The 19,525-nt window shown below is 41.2% G+C and overlaps 1 protein-coding gene across 3 annotated transcripts in view; it reads right to left on the reverse strand.

Annotated features, from left to right (window-relative positions):
- CLIP1 (CAP-Gly domain containing linker protein 1) overlaps positions 1 to 19,525 on the reverse strand; it is a 115,259-nt gene that overhangs the window by 44,416 nt on the left and 51,318 nt on the right. For 2 of the 3 annotated variants that reach the window (XM_061141989.1, XM_061141990.1), the window contains exons 7-13: positions 18,810 to 18,913; positions 16,778 to 16,838; positions 7,009 to 7,953; positions 4,908 to 5,024; positions 2,640 to 2,697; positions 1,358 to 1,441; positions 278 to 434 (exon numbers count right to left, since the gene is read on the reverse strand). In XM_061141989.1, coding sequence (XP_060997972.1) covers positions 278 to 434; positions 1,358 to 1,441; positions 2,640 to 2,697; positions 4,908 to 5,024; positions 7,009 to 7,953; positions 16,778 to 16,838; positions 18,810 to 18,913 — 1,526 coding nt within the window. Of the gene's footprint in view, positions 1 to 277; positions 435 to 1,357; positions 1,442 to 2,639; positions 2,698 to 4,907; positions 5,025 to 7,008; positions 7,954 to 11,627; positions 11,733 to 15,309; positions 15,343 to 16,777; positions 16,839 to 18,809; positions 18,914 to 19,525 lie in introns of all 3 variants that reach the window. The other variant, XM_061141988.1, reaches the window with a different exon arrangement.

Consider the following 19,525-nt stretch of genomic DNA (forward strand, 5'->3'; position numbering starts at 1 on the left):
TTCACATGCCACAATTAAGACCCAGCACAGCCAAATTAATTAAAAAAAAAAAAAAAATTTTTTTTTTAAAAGATGTTATTGCCATTGGTAAACTACTATCTTCCCCTTAGAAGGTTAAATAATTGATTCAAGAATACACTTTTCTTGAGACAGTAAAGGACAAGAGACAGGCAACTTTTAAAACATAACTATCCTGAAGAGTTTGGCTCTCTTCCCATCTAGACTTTCCTTGAGAGCCTAACCTAAAGCAGACGCTCTTATTAATACTCGTGCATACCTTTCTTTCAGACGTAGCTCGTCGTTCATTTTTGTCAGCTGAGAAGAATTGTCTCCAGACATTTTCATTATTGCTGCAATGTCATTTTCCAGTTTTTCCTTCGCCTTTATCAGCTGCTCTTCCCTTTCATCTCTCTCTCTGAATTTTGCCTCCGTATCTGAATATACATATATATATATAGAAAAAAAATAGAGCTGTTGTGTTATAACCAACAACAATGTATTAACTACATCCTGTATGCCAAAACTTGCTCTGGGAATATCTGTACATAGCAATCCCTGCTCTCATGAAAATTATATTCTAACAAAGAAGAGAGACAATTAACAAGAAAGAGAATCAATCATATATTAGAGAGTGGTAAGTGCTAAGAGGGGGGAGAATACAAGCAGAGACAAGAGCCAGGAAGGAAGCTGGGGAGTGTGAAATCTTAGAAAGAGCCTCTCTGAGACAGTGACATTTAAGTAAAACCCTAGGGGAAGTGAGGGAAGAGGAATGCAGGCAGAAGAAAGGCAGGTGCAAAGGCCCTGAGGCAGGAACACGCTTCACAATCGAGTATCACCAAGGAGGCAGATATGGCTGCAGCGGAAGGAACTTGGGGAAGAATAGCACGGGATGAAATCAGAAAGGTAACAGGACCTGATGGGAGTTAAGGACCACAGCTCTTACTCTGAGCAAGATGGGTGCCACTGGGCCACCTTGAGCAGAGATGTGACATGATCTGACTTGATGCTGAAAGCATCTCTTCGGCTGCTGTGCTAAGACTGAAGAGGGCAAGAGCAGAAGCAAGCAGCCCAGGTGGCCAGCTGTTACTACAGCTCGGACTAAAGATGCTGGCTGGCTGGGATGAAGAGTAGCACTGGGAGTGGTGAGGTGTAGTGGATTCTGACTTGTTTGAAAACGAAGCAGAGAGAATTTGCTGAGGTTAACAGACGTCCAACAAGTTTTTCATCACAAGAGAACACAATGAGTAAAGACTTTATGCTTGAACAGTAGACAGGCTGTACCACACACTAAAATCATCTCAAATCTGAGGAAGACTACTATATTTAATGTTTATAATAACCAGAGATGTGTTCTTACCTGTTAAATTTTCTCTCAACTTCTCCAGTTCGGAAGACAGTGCGTTAAACTGTTCCTCTTTTTGGTGTAATTTATTTACAGTTTCTATTTGGGATTAAGTTAAAAGTTTAATACATCTCAGAGTTAATAAGCCACCTAAAGCTTGATTGTCTTATAATCAAATCAAATCAAAAGTTTGAGATTTGGAGTCACGTGAATACTAAAGAATCCCATTAGAAATCAAACCACTATATAATGAACCTAAAGAAGCAAGCAAGCAATTCTCCCCAGATCTGTAGATTAGGGAGGCACTGAACATCCATTCTCCAGGGATCTCTTGCCTCCTTCCACTTAAAACGCAATAGAGCTACCAATGACTGAAGCTTAAGTAAGATGATACTTTACCCAAGTACATCTACATTTTAACATGAGTCAAGCTTTAGGTCAAAAAGAAGAAAGAATTAATGGGAGTCAACCTGACCACCCAGAGTTTATTACTGGAAATATCGTGGACACGATCCATTCAAATATCTGTGTTGGGGGTTAGTGTTGAATACATGTGCATATAGTTTTGTATGAGCTTCCCTGGTGGTGTTAGTCATAAAGAATCCACCTGCCAAGGGGATGTAATTAATGAAAGTTCAACCCCTGAGTCAGGAAGATCCCCTGGAGTAGGAAATGGCACGCATAGGTTTGTATAAATGGAACCATGGAGTATATACTATTTTGTAATCTGCTGCTCTTACCCAGTGTGTCTTGGGTATATTTGACAGGGGTGAGTCCTTTAATACAACTGGGAAACTGGACTGTATATTTCTAGAAGGCAGGACAGATTTCAGGTGAAATGATTAGGCTGCAGAGGTGACAGCAGTCTGGGAAGGTAAGCTGTGTCTGAATGGTGATGCTGGCTCTTTCCATGTCACTGAGCACATGTTGGGACTTCAGGACGGTGGGGAAGGGGGCTGAAGGCATGGACTGAAGGCTGACACAGCTCGGCTGACTGGCTGATAGTATGAGAGAAGTGACGATGCCTTTCAAATTTTTTTTTAATGTGCGAATATTTTAATGTGTTAGACATGTTGGCATCTAACAGTAGGTAGAAAGTAGAAGGGGATAAACTGAAAATAAACCCATATATATTTCACACTGCTCATAAAAAAATAAAAAGAATTAATTTGAGGCTTTAAGAAGCCAAGGGAATGTAGTGTTACTATGCACTGCAGGGACTGTATTTGAGCTGAAGACTGGCTCCCGCTTGAGGACGTGACCTCCTCTAAAGTGCTCTTACGTTAGTGAGACGTACCTTGCATACTTCTCTGAAAAGAGACTGCCTCCTCTGAAGCATCAGCGAACTTTTCTTTCTAAAGAAAAACAATTGGACATTCAGAATAGATAGATCTCAAATTATAAAAAGTTTCAATCACTGTAACATTATTTTTTGTTGCTAGTTTTGTTTCATTAAAGCTAACTTATGCTTAAAACAAGTAGGTGTCAATTACTACCATCTGGGTGCTATGCATGTATGCACATGAGTGAATGAGGTTTGTGTCTGTGTGCCTGGCTGGGCATGCACATATGTCCGTATATGTGTATGGATATGCACACTTATGTCAGTATATGCATGTGTGGGTATATACATGTGGTGCCATGTGTATACTTTTTCTGCATGTTGCTACCCTCAAGTAGCAGAACTTCTCCATAAATCTGCCTGAGACAGCGACCAGAGTTCAGAAATAGTTTTTCAATATTTCTTTTTTTTTTTCGAAGTTTAGTTGATTTACAATGCTATGTTAGTTTCAGATGTACAGCAAAGTTATTCTGTTATACACACACAAGTATCTATTCTTTTTCGAACTCTTTTATAGGTTATTACAAAACATTGAGTATAGCTCCCTGTGCTACACTAGGTCCTTGTGGGTCATCTGTTTTTTATATAGTCACATGTATACGACAACGACAAGCTCCTAACTCATCCCTCTCTCCCACCTTTCCACTTCGGTAACCCTAAGTTTGTTTTCTACATCTGTGGATCTGAGTTCTGACATGTTTTACATCTAAGAATAATTAGAACCTAGTATCTGGAAACTAGATCTGTGTCAACTACTTTACATTAAAAGGTTCACCGCTCACTCACTATCTTTTCTAAACATGACAGGAGAGCAGGATAAAACCACTCTCCTGATTTTCCTGAGATGAATTCTGAGCTAGAGATACAAAGCGAATTTTTAAATGAATATTTGATTTAAAAAACGGGCTCACAAGCCACAAGCCCATCACAGCCCACAGGCTGTCCACCTGCGTTATTCCCAAGGCCAAACTCCAGGAGGCATGTTTTCTTTTCAGAGGACACAGAGGAATACTCTATAACTTGAAAAACAAACAAAAAAAAAAAGTAAGGCATCCTGAAAGTTTGGGGAGGAGGGCAGAGAAATGGCGTGACACCCAAAATGCATTTTATTAAAGGACACTATATTAAAAAATGGTAATTTCCAGGCCAACTTTTCTCAAAATGTACCTGAAATACTATGTATCAAAACTGTGGGGGTTCGTCAGAATTCTCTACAAGGATACTGTGTTGGTCAGTTGGTAGCCATTGGCCACGTGTAGTTACCAAGCACTTAAAATGTGACTAGTGCAATGGAGGAACTGAATTTTCTGTATTTTTTTAAAATTTTCTGTATTTTTAAAAATATTTATTTATTTGGCTGCACCAGGTCTTAGTCGCAGCATGAAAACTCTTAGCTGGAGCACATGGGATCTAGTTCCCTGACCAGGGATCAAACCTGGGCCCTTTACATTAGGAACGTGGAGTCTTAGCCACTGGACCACCAGGAAAGTCTCAAATTTTTTATTTTATTTAATTTTAATTAATTCAAATTTATAGAGCCAAGTGGATGGTAGCTATCATAATGAATAGTGCAGTTAACTGCATATGAACATTTTAAAAAGTAGAAATATGTAATATTGGCATTTAAATCAAAGAAATATCAAACACTTTTATTCACCACTGGTATTAGCACAGAGGTATAAAAAGTGGAAATCAAGAAGGTACATGGAAGACCCCCCATTCCAGTATTCTTGCCTGGAGCATCCCATGGACAGAAGAGCCTGGTGGGCTACAGTCCATGGGGTTACAGAGTAGGACATGACCGAGCACACACAAACATCACTGCCTTGCTAATGGAGGGTGCCTGTGGTCCAGGGAGCTTGCTGGCTTTACTGTCTCAGGGCAGGCAGGACAAGGCACAGGGCAAGAACTACACATGAAACCTAACATAACTTGGAAGGTCCCCATGTTTAGTGAAACTAAGTAGTCAGCAACATGTCAAAACGTCAATGCATTACCAGAGGCAAAGGACAGATTAAAAAAAAGCAATACTTACCTTTATTACTAGTTTGGGTTTGATCCAATTCCCCTGATTATCAGCCAATCAATACTTTGCAAGAGAAAGGAAATAGGTGCCATACTTCTTTCTTTATAGAAATTTTCGTGGTTTTTTTTTTTTTTTTAAACAGGAACGATTCAAATTGGCCAGAAACCCTGAGATTCAGATTCCTGACAGGTACTTACCAAAGTCTGCAGTTCTTTTTCCAAAGCCTCTTTCTCTCGACTGACTTCGCTCAAGTTTTCCTGAAGATTATTAAGCATTAGCTCTTTTCCCTGCAGCTTTTTGGTGATGCTACTAGCCTACCAGACAGTTACATGGTACAGAAGCCGATGGACCAAAGGAAACAAAAAGGAATGAGAAAGAAAACATAAGACGAATGTGAAAAAAATGTATGAGAAACAAACACAACCAAACAAAACTGAAAGGAACAAAGGCATGGGTAAAAAGTCATTTTAGTGTTGTTACTTTTAGTTCTAAGAAGCCAATGACTTGTCACACAATCAGTTCTAGATAAGACTGTCCATGGCTATTTTTAAATAATCAAAATACAGAATTTTTCTATACCTAAATTTGGACTATCAGCATGATCTAAAACAGAAAACATAGATGTTTACTGTATTTTTTTTTTCTTTTTTGTGGTGCACAGGCCTAGCTGCCCTGGAACATCTCGGATTTGAATTCCCAGATCAGGGATCGAACCCATGTCTCCTGCATTGGCCGGTGGATTCTTAACCACTGGACCACCCGGGAAGTCCCAGCAGCTTACTTTCTAAATCAGACAGTTGAACAATTTCACTTTCTGGATTTTTAAAGACCGTAAGATAGGAATGGTAGTAGACTCATGTGACTGTATTTCATTCTTTGTATTTTGTACATGCTTGAAGTTTTTCAACATGTAAAATAAAACTTTAAACATGTACTAGACAACAGTCATCAGAAAAATTGGCTTTCACTGAATCTTCATGTAAAAAAGTAGACCAACCATTAGCTACATATTCTTTATTAATTTAATTTTTGTGTTTGGATTGGTAGTTCGGAACCAAATGAGGAAACTGGAGAAAAATTTTCTGGGATTGTCATCTTCGGCTAAGGTTACTTAGCAATCTTTGCCATTTGTCTGTCCTCACCTCTCCCCATTTAACCATCACAACCCTTCCTTCTTTGCCAATAGAGCAGCTTCTCCCACAAAAAGCTCAGAACATTCAGCATCAGTACCAGTGCCTCAACTAGTGGCAGGAGGACTGGGAAAGAGGATTCCTTCCTCAAACAATAGTTAAAAATGATTATGACATTTAACAAGGCTAGTTAGTAAGAAATGTAGCTGGCAAAAGTTTCCTATCATTTTCTATGGCTTGGTCAAAAACACACTTGTCCAGTCTTTCCTCTAAAGAGCAAGGAATAGACCATGCTCTCACTGTGACATAGGAAAAAACTCCAATGAGACATAAGTAGCAATGTGGAGGGCTCTGGGCTCTTAACCTCCATTTTGCTGTGAATGTTATTAATCACAGCATGTTAATTTACAAGAGTCAAGTGCACTCAGAGTTCACATTCTGTTTTACCTGTGACTCTTGTTATTTAGTCGCTAAGTCATGTCTGACTCTTTTGCAATCCCATGGACTGTAGCCCACCAGGCTCCTCTGGCCACAGGATTTTCCAGGCAAGAATAATGGAGTGGCTTGCCATTTCCTTCCACATGGGATCTTCCTGACCCAGGGATTGAACCCATGTCTCCTGTGTTGGGAGGCGCATTCTTTACCACTGAGCCACCTTGGAAGCCTACATATGACTCACAGACAGGCAATGGGAAAGGATGAGATTATCTTTTAAGCTTCTTATACATTCAATTCATTTACCTCAACACCATCATTTTGGGGCATTCTCTATTTTCAAAAGAGTTTATAGACTGGAATCAAGCTGAAACAAAGATCACAGCAAGTCCAGAGATAAAGTATCAGTTTGGTCAAAAGGTGAGTTCAAGTTTTTCCATAAGGTATTAATGGAAAGACCTGAACGAACTGTTTGGCCAACCCAATAATAAAGTATTCCGATACAAAGAAACCAGAATCCATCCACACCCGAGTCATTATTTTCTCTAATCTCCTCAGATGAAACCATACTCATGATGCTCAGAAGATACTCCACTCATATGGGAAATCAGGTCAGCACCAGTTTTAACTAAGTCAGGAGTTTGGAGGATGAATGACCTCAACTGAAAAATAAGGTACAACTCAAGATAAGAAATGGAGGTAAAAAAAAAAGATGGAGGATGTTGCTACAAACCTTGCCGCTTTCAGCATCCTTTTCACTCTCTAAGTTTTTAATCTGTTTCTCAGCTGCTTCAAGCTGCTGTCTGAGGTTCTCGATTTCTGATTTACCTTCAGAGCTGGCTTTCTGAAGCGCATCAAGATCCAAGAGCTTTTCTTCGGCAGCCTTGAGCTGTGATGTAAAATGATCAATAACCTTGGTTTGCTCATTGCATTTGGCTTGTAGCACCTCTAGCTCCTTTACCTTTAGCTCGGCTTCCTGCAGTTTGTTTAAGGTGTCCTCCATTTCCACGAGGTGCTGGTCTTCCGCTTTGTCCAGCTTCGACTGGATGGCTTCCAGACTGTTCTCCTTCTCTTTAATGACTTGCATCAGCTTAGCCTTTAGGGCTTCGAGCTCTTTCGTGTGAGCAGACCTTTCCGAGTCCTGCTTGTTCTGCAGCTTTTCTATTTCCTGCTGGTGGTCTAGTCTCATCTTTTCTATCTGCGTTTTTAACTCCGCAAACTCGGCTGTCTCGGTGCCGACCCCCTTGCTGAAGGACACCTTCAGCTCCTCCATGGCCTGCTGGTGGGACGCGATGGCTGTCTCCAGTTTGGACTTCCACAGGGCGATCACGTCTGAGTTCTCCTTGTTGGCGTGGTCGAGCTTGCTTTTCAGGGACTCATTCTCTTTGGAAAGCTTCTCTGTGGTGACCTGCAGAGCCTTTAACTCCTTCTGGTGTGTTTCTTCCCGGGCTCCAAAATGCTCCCTCAGAGAAGCGACTTCTTTCTGATGGTTACTATGGGTGGTTTCTAACTTCTCCTGCAAGGCGCTGATCTCTTGCAAGAGGGACAGTGACATGTCCACATCCCCAGCCGGCTTATTGGACTCCAGCCGCCTCCGCAGCTCAGCTACCTCCTGCGCTCGCAAAGCAAGGTCTTTCTCGAGTTCCATGATGCGGGACTTTTCTGACACCGTGGCCACCTAGTTAGCATCAGTCAAGGAGAAAGAAGAGACCATTTAAACGACGAATCACTGACAGTTTTCTCTAACCTTGGAGATCTTTAGTGCCTAGCCCATCTCAGGCAGCAGTCAAGCCACCAAGAATGTCTGTGTGTCAATCCAGGCGTGACTGTGGCTTAAGTCTGGTTCTAGATGCTCCCATTCAAAATACAGTCCAAATTTACAGTCTTTGGCAAACTTTTCACCAATTTGAGACACTAAAGGAAAATAAAACTGAACTTTATTGAGCTTAACTCACCCCCCCAATAGCTCTTTTCCCTCTAAAGAACCTTAAATCAGGAAGAGTACCCATTAACTATAGTTAGTTAATATAAACAGTACCTTTCAAAGTTCTCATATATTTGCCTTCTGGAAGAAGAATCTTTATTTTGCCTCCTCTACCCAAGGGGTATAAACGCTTATCTATCTATTGGCAGTGACTTTACCGAAGTGTGCTGTCCAGTACAGCAACCATGAGCCACATACGGCTACTCAGCACTTGAAATGAGGCTATGAGAGTCGTATATACATCAAATAATGACGACTCAGGGAAAAACAGAATGTATCTTGTTAACAATTTCTTATGTTGATTATATGATGAAACGATAATAGTTTGGATATATTCGTTTAAATAAAATGTTATTAAATTAATTTCACCTATTCCTTCCTAACGTGCGTAGGTTAACACACGTTAATGTGGGTACCAGGAAATTTTAAATTATAAAACATCTGTGGCTTATGTCATAATCCTGTTGGGTAGCACCGGCATAAAAATACCTAGGAAATGTTTCAGTGAATATCACGACTGGGGAATGAAAGCCTCAAGTGGATAAAGAAGAACAAATTGAGGAGACTTTTTTTTAAGAGAGGACAAGGAAAAAATGGTTACTTACCTGCAATGATAAGTAAGAATCTTATACAGAATCCCCCCCCCCGCCTTTTAGGGTTTATAATTCGTTCACTGTCTTGGCGTGCATGTGTCGCTGCCCTAACCCAGTGGTTCTCCGACCTTAGTGTGTGTGTGAGTCACCAGCGGCCCACACACGCTGATTCTACCTGAGCTTGGGGACAAAACCTGGGAATCTCCTGTTATTTAAACTTATACCCCAGGATGAGGAAAACCATTTTCCTAACCTTCATCCTTTTATTCTTGGAAGCTATTTCCCTCTGTTATCTGACAGGCAGTCAGTTCGGTGCACAAAAATGTGGGAAATGATAGCTTCAGGCACAAAAATTAATTACTGGGCTAACCAGGGAAATAGAAGGGGAACTTGAATGATTTCAAGATATCAGTGAGTCCCAAATTTCACAGATCAAATGTCCTGCAGAGTGAAGGTTCGTTCCCTCGCTGCCTTTAACAGGACAGGAGACAATGGATGTATGTTTCCTTCAGCCCCTTGGCCCAACAATAGGCTGTGAGGTGGATAAAGACTAAAGGGTCGATCATGAACAAGAAAATAAAGTACTTGGGACTCCCAAGACGGCATGATCAAGTCACTGAACATTTCTGAGCTGGCTCTAATTGTTGTGTTTCAGGATTGTATGTAGGTATTTGAAAGATGGTAATTCATTGACTTAGCTTTTTCTGGGGTGGAGGTGGGGAAGTGAGGACTCGGAGAGCTTGTTACCACAAAATAAGGTACATTATTAAACTCCATTGCTACGAGGTCTATAATACAAATAAATTGAACCCAACAAGGCACTAATTCTTAATCAGTCACAACAAAACTGTCAAACTGAGGAAATGCCAAGTAAAAAATGAGGGAAAATAATAGTTTGATTATGGAGCATTTTCATAGCACTTCTATTTTTAACTTCCCCAAATCTGCCCTCAGGTGAAACTATCTATGGGTCTGCCTTTCCCATCATAAAAGTCAGGTTACTGTTTCTAATTCTTGCTGATGTCTCTACAGCACCAAGCACGCTGTTTATAAGCTGAGCTTACTGGCTTAGAGGAATTTTACAGCACTTCCCAAAAAGGAATGTGGGTGATGGGAAATTTATATGGGTCAGGAGTTAGTTCCATACTTGGCAGACCTAGAGTGAGGATCAACAGGACTGTTACAGGAAGGTAACAGTTTGAATCTGAAACACTTGAATAAACTGTGCTGTGAACGGATGCTTTCTTATCCACAGAAAATTTTAAAAAAATTGTTTGCTGACAAAGCTGTATAGGAGAACACTTCGGAAGTTAAAAAAAAAAAAAATCCTTACTTCAATAGCCAGCCACACCACAGGAGCTCAGGCTTCCTATCAGTTCCTTGTATTTCCCAGATCAAGTCTGACTCTCAGGTAACAAGTACATGGCACCAAATTACCAGGATTTTTTTCCTTACCAAATACACAGAAGACATCTTTAGTTTTGAGGCCGACTGAGAACATTTTCTTTCTTCTTAAACAATAAAAAACTCATGACTTAGAAAAGAAAAATGACTTGATTTTCTAGATTTTTTTAGATTAATGATTTCTCGAGAATTTTTTACAAACACTAGTAATTCAAAAGAAAAAAATCAGGATACCAAATTTGATTAGAGATAGAATAATTTTTGAAATTTTAAAATTAAGGATCTGGGTGATTTAGCTACTGACAGTCAAATTCAGGATTTAAAAGGTATACATACATACGTGTTTTCTTACATGTGACTCAGATTAGTTCTTAAATCTTTTAGCACAAAATGACTTCTGTAATAGACAGACTCCATCCTGTAGTGGTTAAGAGCACAGACTTTGGGGTCAAATGGCCCAAATGCAAATCCTGGCCCCACTATCTCTATTAGCTGTGTGAGCTGGGACATATTAGTGCCAGTGCCTCAGTGCCACTCATCTGTAAAATGGAGACAACGCTACTACCTCCCTCATGGGACTGTGGTGAGACTAAGTTAACATTTGTACAGTGCTGGGAATAGTGTCTGGTGTAAAGAAAGCCCTTATGGGTACTTAAATATATAAATAAATTTCACTTTTTTCATTTTTCAAGTGAACACATGACTAATGCACTGCCTCCTAGGGCCAAACACTGTGAGCTGGGGGTTGGCAGAAGTCATTCTGTTCCCAACACACTTTTCCCTCCTAACCACTGAGACTTTAACCTACTGGGTAACAGAAATACAAAGAGATCAGCTGCCAAGGGAAAAAATTAAAAAAAAAAAAAACTGGGGTGAAAATCCTTAACTCTCATTAAAAAGAGCCAATGTTTTCCAGTCTCTTCACCCAAGAGGTCAGGGAAGAAGGCAGAAAAAGAGAGCTAAAGTAAAACAATAACAAAAAATTACTTAGAAAACCCACTAGGAATATGAGGACAAGAGGACAATTGACTGCTGGTGGCAAACAGCAGAAAGGTTATTTCCTGGTATTCATACAAAGACCCTCAAATGCAGCTGTGGATGTCCATGCAGTCTGTATAGTTGCAGAGTTTAGATGATGATTTTGGCCAAGTTAACCAAAGGAATGAATCTTCACCTTGGACAAAAGTTTCAACGTAAAGCACCTGGGCCCTCCCATCAGCCTACACCCATGAGGACCTGGGCGATACCAGGACCAGCAGACTCAAGTCGAACCACTGGGTCAGGGCTGTAGGCCAACTGCAGGGCCCGTCACCCGCCGTGTCCATCATTCACAAACATGGATCAGCTTCATTAAATAGTGAAAACCATTACCCTAGTGTCTTCTAACTCCCTCTGGAGTTTGTCAGCTTTGGTCTTTTCAAAGAGCAGGCTCTGTTCAAGCTCCTTAATGCGGGCATGCTCCAGTTTGGTCTGCGTCTGTTAGTAAAAAGGAAGAGGAAGAAACACAACAGTGCCACCGTGACATGCCAGCAGAGGAGGAGAAGGGCGCGGCATGCAGGCTGAGCCACCAGTACCTTCCGCTGAAGGGCGAACAGAAAGGGTGATGGAGAAGGGATGGGCGTGGACTGAGATGGAGAGGTTGGGGGCGGGGGTGATGAAGAACACTATGGACAAGAGGATGAGGTGGGCAGGGGACATGAGCTAGTCTACTGAGAAAGAAAAAATGGAAAACACGTGAGGCAAGATGAAAAGTGTCAGATGCATGCAGCCAAATATAAGTTATATTGATAAGTGAAGTTTATCAGCACAAATTAGAATAGTTAATATTCCTCTAATCTATCATTTTCCCTCCTCCCCGCAATAGCTACTTGACATTAATGTGTATGTAACTGACTCAGTGACTTAAAAAAGTAGATTGGCCCTCAAACTGAACATCCATCACCCAAATATGGACAAGATTAATGTCATAAGTCTACATTTGGTTGGTAAGTTCCTAGCGCAGATCTCTGTACTTCTGCATACAATTTGATGTGAGCAAGGGTCAAGTATTAAACCTAACAAAGGAAGTCTAGGAATTGAAGCTAAGGAAACCACACCAGTGGTGCTGGCTGAGATGAATGAGAAGAATCTGGGATTCTTAGCAACATTCCCATACATGACAGATGAGGAGCCATTAAAGTGGACTTTCCAAAGAGTGTCACCAGGAAAAAAGGAGGAAGGGAATTAGATTTAAAAGAGAAAATTCAGTGACAGTTATGCTTGAGAGCCTCCATCCCTGGAGCTCAACGCAGGAGAAAAGTTTAACTGGAACTGGGAAGGGGCTCATACTCTTAATCCTAAAACAATCATTTCGCCTCAGCTCAGAGGTAAGAAACATGGTGACTCAATAGAAAGGCAAGAGTTTCAGCTCCATGCAAAAAGAGCCAGTAAGATCCTCACATGTTTTAAAACCTCAGATTTTGATGGAACCTGATGGAAAACCCAGAGGGCCATCTCTTTCTAACAGTCTTAAGTGTGGAAGAATCTTAACCAATTTGAAATCATCTAGATCAGTCTGAATGGACCTCTATCCCCACTCACCTCTCCAACCGAAGAGGTTAGCAACGTAATCAACTGACAAAACCTGTCGATAGAGCTGCCCCCAGCAGTTTCTGGTTATTCTGTGATTTTAACTAGTTGGATCTCTCCATCTGGACAATTTAAGGGAAAAGACAACAAACCCTAAAGTGACAGAAAGCAGTGCAAAGCTTAAGCAGAAACTAGAATCTTTTACGTTATAAATATCTTTAGTCATTCCAGCAGTACTCTGGGGATTTCAATATATTCAAGGGGTCAGTTTGCTTATGAACCAGGTATAAAAAACCATCATAGAATATTTTAAAAGTAAACAAAAAAAATGTCTGTAAAACTTCTTCACTTGTTTCAGCTCTTCACACTCAAAAAAATTATGAAATAAAAATCAGAAACTTAATTGTTTGGAGAGTCCCCTTCATCTATATGTGCCTTGCGTGTATATGCTCAGTTGCTGAGTCATGTTCCAATGCTTGTGACCCTATGGACGTGTAGCCCACCAGGCTCCTCTGTCCATGGGATTTCCCAGGCAAGAATACTGGAATGGGTTGCCATTGCCTCCTCCAGAGAATCTCCCCAACCCAGGGATCAAACCCACATCTCCTGCATTGGCAGGTAGATTCTTTACCACTGTGCCACCTGGGAAGCTCCGTATGTGCCTTAGGTAGAGGTTGTTCAATTTACCTGCTTTCACAAAAAAAAGAATCTCATCCAGATCTACGTTTTAATAATTGGGGTCATAGTCACAAGAACAGAAATGCAAAATTAACAGGAAGAAGCAAAGGCAACAGTACCTTTCTTCTCTTGACATGGAGTTCAGTGTCCTCTGGGTAAAAGGTCACTTCCCACCAGGGAAGGCCCAAGAACACCAGAGTGGGTAAACGTTCCCTTCTCCAGGGGATCGTCCCGACCCAGGGATTGAACCCAGGTCTCCCGCATTGCAGGCAGATCCTTTACTGTCTGAGCCACCAGGAAAGCCCTAAAAGTCGCTACTACTTCTAGATAAAAGGTAAACACCCACTGAACATGATCTTCTCCCCGTTCCAAGATCCTCTGGGTATCTCCGGACTGGTGAGAGAGTGCCCACGGATGATCTGGGCTCTGCACTGCACTTGGTCAGCCATCAGCAAAAGGAACTAGCAACCTGCTTCCCTGTCCTTCCCTGTATGTCACAGAAATGCTCAGCTGGATAGGACCACCCTGCTTTTAGGATTATTACTTTCTTTGACTAGGATAGAGTATCTCAAGAGGAGAGTCCTGGGGCCATGGAGGGTGGGGGAGTTAAGAGGGAAAGCCAAGGCTCTGCGAGAAGCGCGAGGAGAGGCAGGAGGGAGGCCTCATGCAGACTGACTCTGGATGCAGCAGGAGGAGCCTACTTTGGGAGCAGAGGAGAGACCCAGATCACTGAAGTAGCTGCACAAAAAGGAACCCTTCAGAACGGAGGCTTTAAAAAAAAAAAATTCGGTCTTGAGTTGTCTATTTCAGCTGCTGGGAAGAAAACTCCTTTGTTTTAATCTCATTCTCTCGTGGTGGTACATCAGAAGAGGAAGAAGCTTTCAGGTTTTTTTCAATTGGCATCTTGGCCGGCAGGGTGCGCCATGAAGCCACGCTTTTAAGTGCTCTGGTAAGATCACTTCTGAGCCACTCTGGTAAGATCTGAATTGGGTGTTTGATACTAAACAGAGGGAGGAAGAAAAAAAAAAATCTCCATATCTTGTGGCACTGCTACTAGAAAAAAATCTCACTTCAAGAATAATAAACTTAGAGGGAGGGGATATATGTACACTTATGGCTGATTCACCTTGTACAGCAGAAACCAGCACAACATTGTAAAGCAATTATCCTCTAATTAAACACTTAATTTAAGAATAATAAATTTAAAATACACCATGTCTTCACTGGAGAATGCCTGTCTCCAGCTTCACCAACTAGGGGAAACACTGACCCCAACAAACTGAAGTCTGAATTTCTTGTCAGCCGCACTGGCAGCCATTGGCCAGCAGCAGGCGCTCACACAAAAGGCAATCAGTCCGGGACTCCATGTTCCTTTATTCTAATGGGAATAAATGAAATTTGGGGAAATTTTACCCCAGAATTTCTGCAACAACTTCATCTAATATCTTTTATGTTTCAGTCAGCTATCGTATATTTTGGAAGAATTCTATTAAAACTAGAAGGCCTTATGAATTAAATGAAGTACGTTGGGCCCCCAGAAACAATTCTTGTCTTTCTGCCAAAATTCTTTATAGAACAAATATGTGCCTATGTGTTAGACAAATGGATTTACAGAACTTAGTCATTACATACAATTTCTTCAGGATTCAAATGTAACTGCTTTGAAAGCCACATGCACAGAAATATTAAGAACAATGTCTCAAGGTCAGATTATGCAGTTAGTATTTGAGTGTATCAATAAGCATTTTAATCTGTAATCAATCTGTGTTAACAAGGGAAGTATCCATACAGTTAAGTGCCCTCTTACATTCTCAGGATCTTCAGAAATCTGGCTCTTTTGCTATCAGTAAAAAAATAAAAAAATTAACAACAAAAGAGACATTCAACTAGAGTTTCAATATGTGTTAGGGTTTCAGCATAACTTTGATTAATTACAAGTTTACTGGACACACTAGCCTATCCAGTGCTGGTGTCAATATTTTAACTCGCTCCTCAAAACATTGTAGGCTGTATTTGACATGAATTAGATGATGATATGAAACTTCTAATGAGATTTTGGGGTGTTTTTAAAATGGATGAGAACAACACAGAAGTCAACTAAAGAAGTGTGACTCTATATGAAATGAGTGACGAAGACAGCTATCAAAATTACTCATAATCCATTACATTCTGGGCCTTATAAAAGCAGACCACAGAAAATGTTTCCCTTACTCTCTGTTGACTGTAAAGATACATTTATTTCAAAAGAATCAGCCTTCTTATTTGGAAGGATTTTGAAATTTACATGGTGTGGACATTCAGTAGACTCTAAATAAAATCGCAAGGGTAGCAAAAATGTGTATTCTGAGAACTGCACAGACAAGAAACTTCTACTAAAATATTACAGATCAAAGTACCAAAATTCTGCTAAATTTAAAAAATTTAAAATTTGCATTTGTCATACATCTAGCAGTGGTTTGAAAAGCATCAAAGCCATTTAATTCTGGGGCCTTCTTAAAAAACTCATATGAATCACTGTTGTTGTTTAGTCACTAAGTCATGTCTGACTCTTCGAGACCCCACAGACTGTAGTCCACCAGGCTCCTCTGTCCACGGGATTTCCCAGGCAAGGATACTGGAGTGGGTTCCCATGTCCTTCTCCAGGGGATCCTCCCAACCCAGGGATTGAACCCATGTCTCCTGCATTGGCAGGTGTATTCTTTACTGCTGGGCCTCCTGGGAAGTCCTGAATAGCTGTTAAGAGATGAGAAAACTTGATACTAAAGGAAAATCTCTGAATTGAAAGTATGCCATGAAATAAAAATTGGTCTTTTTTTCTGGAAATTACTAATACTTTAAAAAATCAGTTACCATAACATATATTTATTTTCTATAGGGTTACAAAGGATTTATCCTGCTCACTTGAAAAGGAAAGCTGAGACTGTTCTGAACTATCATGACGAAATAAAAAATGCTCTTTAAAATGCCATTCTGATCATGGGAGGAATAAGTAGAGTCTCACTTAGGACACACTGCCAGATTTATGACTTGATTGACTTCAATGCAAGGTTTTGAATCTGGAAGCATGAGAAAAGGGTAGGGAAAATTTTACCCAGCTACCAGAGTTGAGATGCATAGTGACAGGCTGGAGGGCAGGCAGCCCCTCAGCCATAGCCCACAGCCCAGAGGCGGGGATTCCTGCCACCCCCTCTGCTGCCTGTTCTGGCCACAGTGGTGTTATCCATATTTCTGAATACCGCACCCGCAGAAGCTTTAGATGGCTGGTGGGGTTTTACCTCAAGATCGCCCTTAGTAATCGATTCTTCTTCAACCCGGAACTGAAGGTCCTCAACCTTCCTGTGGAATAAAATCAAAACAAAATACTTAAGAAAGTAACTAAGGAATACCTCTGCCTTATTCCCCAAATTATATATATATATAAAATCAATGTCCTGATGAATTTAGCAGATGACGATGGAAAGAAATGCCTTAGCGACGTAGAAAATGAAGAAATGCATTTTAAAGCCTCTGGTTTATAAATCCACAAAGTGAAGAGCTCTTCTCCACTTAGGAAATGCCAAAGTTTTAACCAGGTATGGATCCCAGAAAGTGAAGAGTTGAGAAAATCAACTGGTTCGCCAGGTCACAACCACCAGAAATGGATCTAATCAAGACAAGATCAACCTGGAGGGAAAAGGTCTGATCACCATACAGACAGGTATGAGAAGGGAAGTCTATAATATCTACTTCCCAGTAACAGAACATAGCGGGGAAACTAGCACAGAAAACAAATCTGTCTTTATACCACCCACATCAGATATTCCAGGGTGAGGTCAGCAGGCTACCCATGCAGAGATTCCCAGGACAACATGAGTACCTGTTCCAAGGCTGGGAGAAAAAGGCTTCGAATAATTTGGGAGAGAGGCGATCAAGGATTCTATTTCTTGCTTCTAAAAATGCAAGCTTTCCCCCACCACTCACATCATAAAAATCTCTGATAAGGGCTGTGGGTTTTGATCAATGCCATCACAAAGTCAATGAAATACGATATTAGGAAGATTTACAAAACCTGGGTAACCCACACTGACTCTTTACAAAATTGGGTATAGGAGAAGGAAGAAAAGGAGGACAAAGTCCATCATCATGCTAAGTCGCTTCAGACATGATCAACTCTTTGCAACCCTATGGATTGTGAAAAGAAGGACAAAGTCCATAAGCTACGTGCAAAAAAAAAAAAAAAAAATTCACTAGCATTTCTAACAAAGTTTAGAATAAAAAAATTCTACTCGGTTGAATCAGAAACATAATCGTAGGTTGATGCCCTCAAGCTTACTGAAGAGCTGGGGGAACATTTCTACTGTCCAGAAGTCAGCTCAGCAAGAGCTGGTTTAAAAACCCAAGCAAGTGGTACAGGGGCCTTGGCCTTCAGGAGGGCCTGGAAGGGTCTGTCAGTGTGTCTTGTTCACTTGCAGCCGTTTTTATTAATGAGATTCAAGGAGAACTTCCTGTTGTAGTGCTCCTCTCCCCAGTGGCCAGTCATCTCCTCAGTGAAGCACTGAGTGTATGACCCACCCCGCCACCCCGTACCTCCCACCACAGCCAGTGTTTGTGACCTTCCTGAGCACTTGGTCATCCTAGAGACCCCTGAGTTACATCACTGTGATCCGAACTGACAGCAAATGGCATTAAGTGCAACTGAGGACAAACGTCCCATAACCCAGAGACAGTCAACCGATTCCATGCACACACCTTTCCCGGAGATCTCATTTGCTCATGGCCTCAAAAGACCTTCTATGAGAAGCAAGCTTGCTTTCTTTGTCTCACACAGTTGAGCACTGGATTTCATCCTGCCCTGGATAGTTCTCTAGCTGAGAGTTCTAATTTCCTATAAAGGCAGTGAGTTTCTCGAGGTGAAGGCCCCTCTGTCACTACCCCGTTCCCCAACACACATAATTTCATCAGATACTTGGACAATGTTTCATAAAGACCAGGTAACTGGGCCCAGGAAAAAAAAAAATCCCCTCTCCAGGAATTCCTCAGTTGGAAACTGGGTTTGAATTAACTGACTCAGGCCATCCTCTAGAGGATGTCTGGCACACAGTAGGTGCTCAATAAACAGCTGTTCAATGAATCAGGGTACATTTATCTGGTTCCAAACTTCTCAAGAAAGCCAAGTCAAAGCAAACCTTCCTCACACAGTATGGGGAATCCTATCTCCACTGAATACACAGTCAGTCCTCTGGTTCTCAGGGTTTGACACCAACAAGGCTGTGGATGGGAAAGCTCTTCCTAAGATGGTTTAAAAAGGAGAGCAGGTTTTGGGATCACCTTTTCTCCTCTTCAAGTTGGTTGAGAAGTTCCATCTTCTCCCTGTCAGCAGCTTCCACCATCGTTCGCAGCTGATCCATCTTGGCCTCCAATTCCAGGACATGCTGGGAAAGGCAAGGGTGTTAGTGAGTGGCCTCCTCCTGACCCAGACGTGCCTCCAAAGAGCTACAGCTAAGTGGTACAACTGTGGGTCGGCATCAGTCAAAAACCTTGTCACGTTAAAGTGCTTTCTATGATCTCTTATAACAGGTTATTCTCGGCAGCACTTCTGGGAGCCGGATGATGAAAAACCACACCATTAAAGCAAATGCGGGTAATGCTAAAACAACTCTCATCTCTTTTTAAAAGATTTTTTAAGGTGGACCATTTTTAAAGTCTTTACTGAATTTGTTAAAATACTGGTTTTATTGGTTTTATGTTTTGGTGTTTTTTTGTTTTTGTTTTTCGGTCACAAGTAGGATCTTAGCTCCCCAACAAAGGATTGAACCTGTACCCCCTGCATTGGAAGGCGAGGTCTTAACAACTGGGCCACCAGGGAAGTCTCCACTCTCATCTTTCTTGAAGCTGAAACTCATACAAAGCATAACCTACAAAACAGGAGTTATAACCACTACTAAGGTCCTAGTGTACATTCTCATCTGACAACAGACAGGCCAAGAGACCTGGATGTAAAGACCAAAGAGCACAGCAGACTCAAGAAGAACAGAACTTCATCT

This window comes from Dama dama, chromosome 5 (assembly GCF_033118175.1).
Source record: "Dama dama isolate Ldn47 chromosome 5, ASM3311817v1, whole genome shotgun sequence".
NCBI classification, from domain to species: Eukaryota; Metazoa; Chordata; class Mammalia; order Artiodactyla; family Cervidae; genus Dama; species Dama dama.